General features: G+C 44.2%; 1 protein-coding gene across 1 annotated transcript in view; it reads right to left on the minus strand.

Moving 5' to 3' along the window:
• Positions 1-1542, minus strand: part of LOC102768940 (HLA class II histocompatibility antigen, DQ alpha 2 chain) — a 3481-nt gene that overhangs the window by 502 nt on the left and 1437 nt on the right. Inside the window, exons 2-3 of the mRNA XM_006769182.2 lie at positions 844-1092; positions 1-161 (exon numbers count right to left, since the gene is read on the minus strand). The exon at positions 1-161 is cut by the window's left edge and continues 127 nt beyond it. Of these exons, the coding sequence (XP_006769245.1) occupies positions 1-161; positions 844-1092 (410 nt within the window). The remainder of the gene's footprint in view (positions 162-843; positions 1093-1542) is intronic.

A 1542-nucleotide genomic window follows, 5' to 3' on the forward strand; every position in this document is an offset into this window, starting at 1 on the left:
GGGTAGAAGGGTCTCAGCAACGCCTTCGGCAACGGGGTGTCCATTGTATAACCAAGTGATGTTGATCACAGGAGGGAAGATGTTGTCCACCAGACAGATGAGGGTGTTGGGAATACCCAAGGTCACGGGAGATTTGGGAAACACAGCCACTTCAGGAATTTCTACAACGAAGACAAAACACTGGTTTGAATTTGGGACACCCGTGTCCTGAGTTTCTTAATTAGTTTGGGTGGCCCTCCCGGTCCCAGCTGCCCAGCTGTTAGTGGGTATTTCCTGTGTCTTTTCAGACTCATTTTTACAGTAAGCAACAGCTTCCCCTTTCCCACCTGTTTATTACATCAATTCTTTCACTGTTTCTTTTTTTATGGGCAGGACTGTCCAAAACTTCTACCTTGCCTTTCCCATCTTCTGAATGAGGAAGATTACTGTGATCTGTGTGACTTCAGAGGGGTGCCATCATCTTCACCTCACGTTCTGAGGTGTCCTCTTCCTTTGAATCACAATGAAGCTCAGAACACTTTCCTCTCTTTGGGAATGCACAGGACACTGTGTGTGTGTGTGTGTGTGTGTGTGTGTGTGTGTGTGTATGCGTGCATGCATGTGTGCACACACTTCTTAGGCTAAGAAGTTGGGAACGTCCTCTTATTGGATTATAAGAAGTACTTTATGGAACCAGGAGGAGGGATGCTTAAAGAGTAAATGGATATGATGGGGACAGTGTATCTGGTAAGAGATGAAATAGAAAGGGGAAGAATTTATAATATGCTGGGAAGAGTAGCTCTTCCAGGGAAAAGGAGGTGAGACCTGGGATGTGAGAAGAGAGACAGAACTGGGGACACTCACCATTGGTGGCAGGTGTGAAGTTGGAATCTTTTATCAAGGTGTCCAAATTTCTTTTTGCCACAACTATGTTTTGCAGGGCATTCTGAGTTTCAAACTTGGTGAAATTGCTAAACTCAGGCAGCCGCCACACAGTTTCCCTCGTTTTCAGGTCCACGTAGAACAGCTCATCTCCGTCAAATTCATATGTGAACTGGCCAGAGGCGCCATACGTCTGGTAAACATTCGTGCCATAAGTGCCCACGTGGTCGGCTGGTGAGTGGCCATTCCAGAGCAAGAAGGTATGAATGGGAAGGTGGAATATAGAGGGAGGGGAAAAGCTTTATTATACAAAAGCACAAGAAACTCTATTCCATAGTGTAGGTTACATTGGCATGGTCTGCTATCAGTCCCTGTTTCTGTGTATGTACCTTAGGGTATCGAGATGTAAGCTCTTAACATGACCTCCTAACAACTTTCAGGCACATGTACCGTCTTCCCATGAAAACGTGTACTCCAGGAGGCATTGGGACGCTATGACTTGTTCCTGGTAGAGTCATGGTACATAGTAAGAATTCAGTCATATTTGCTAAATAAAAATAAATAAGTGCATTTAATTCTTAAGCTTATCTCTAATCACTTAATCTCCCCATACTGTCTTACCCTTTCAAAGCATTCATCTTATTCTAACACTCCAGGGAGTTTAATTACTGATTGAATATA

This window comes from Myotis davidii, unplaced genomic scaffold (genome assembly GCF_000327345.1).
Source record: "Myotis davidii unplaced genomic scaffold, ASM32734v1 scaffold4, whole genome shotgun sequence".
Lineage (NCBI taxonomy): Eukaryota > Metazoa > Chordata > Mammalia > Chiroptera > Vespertilionidae > Myotis > Myotis davidii.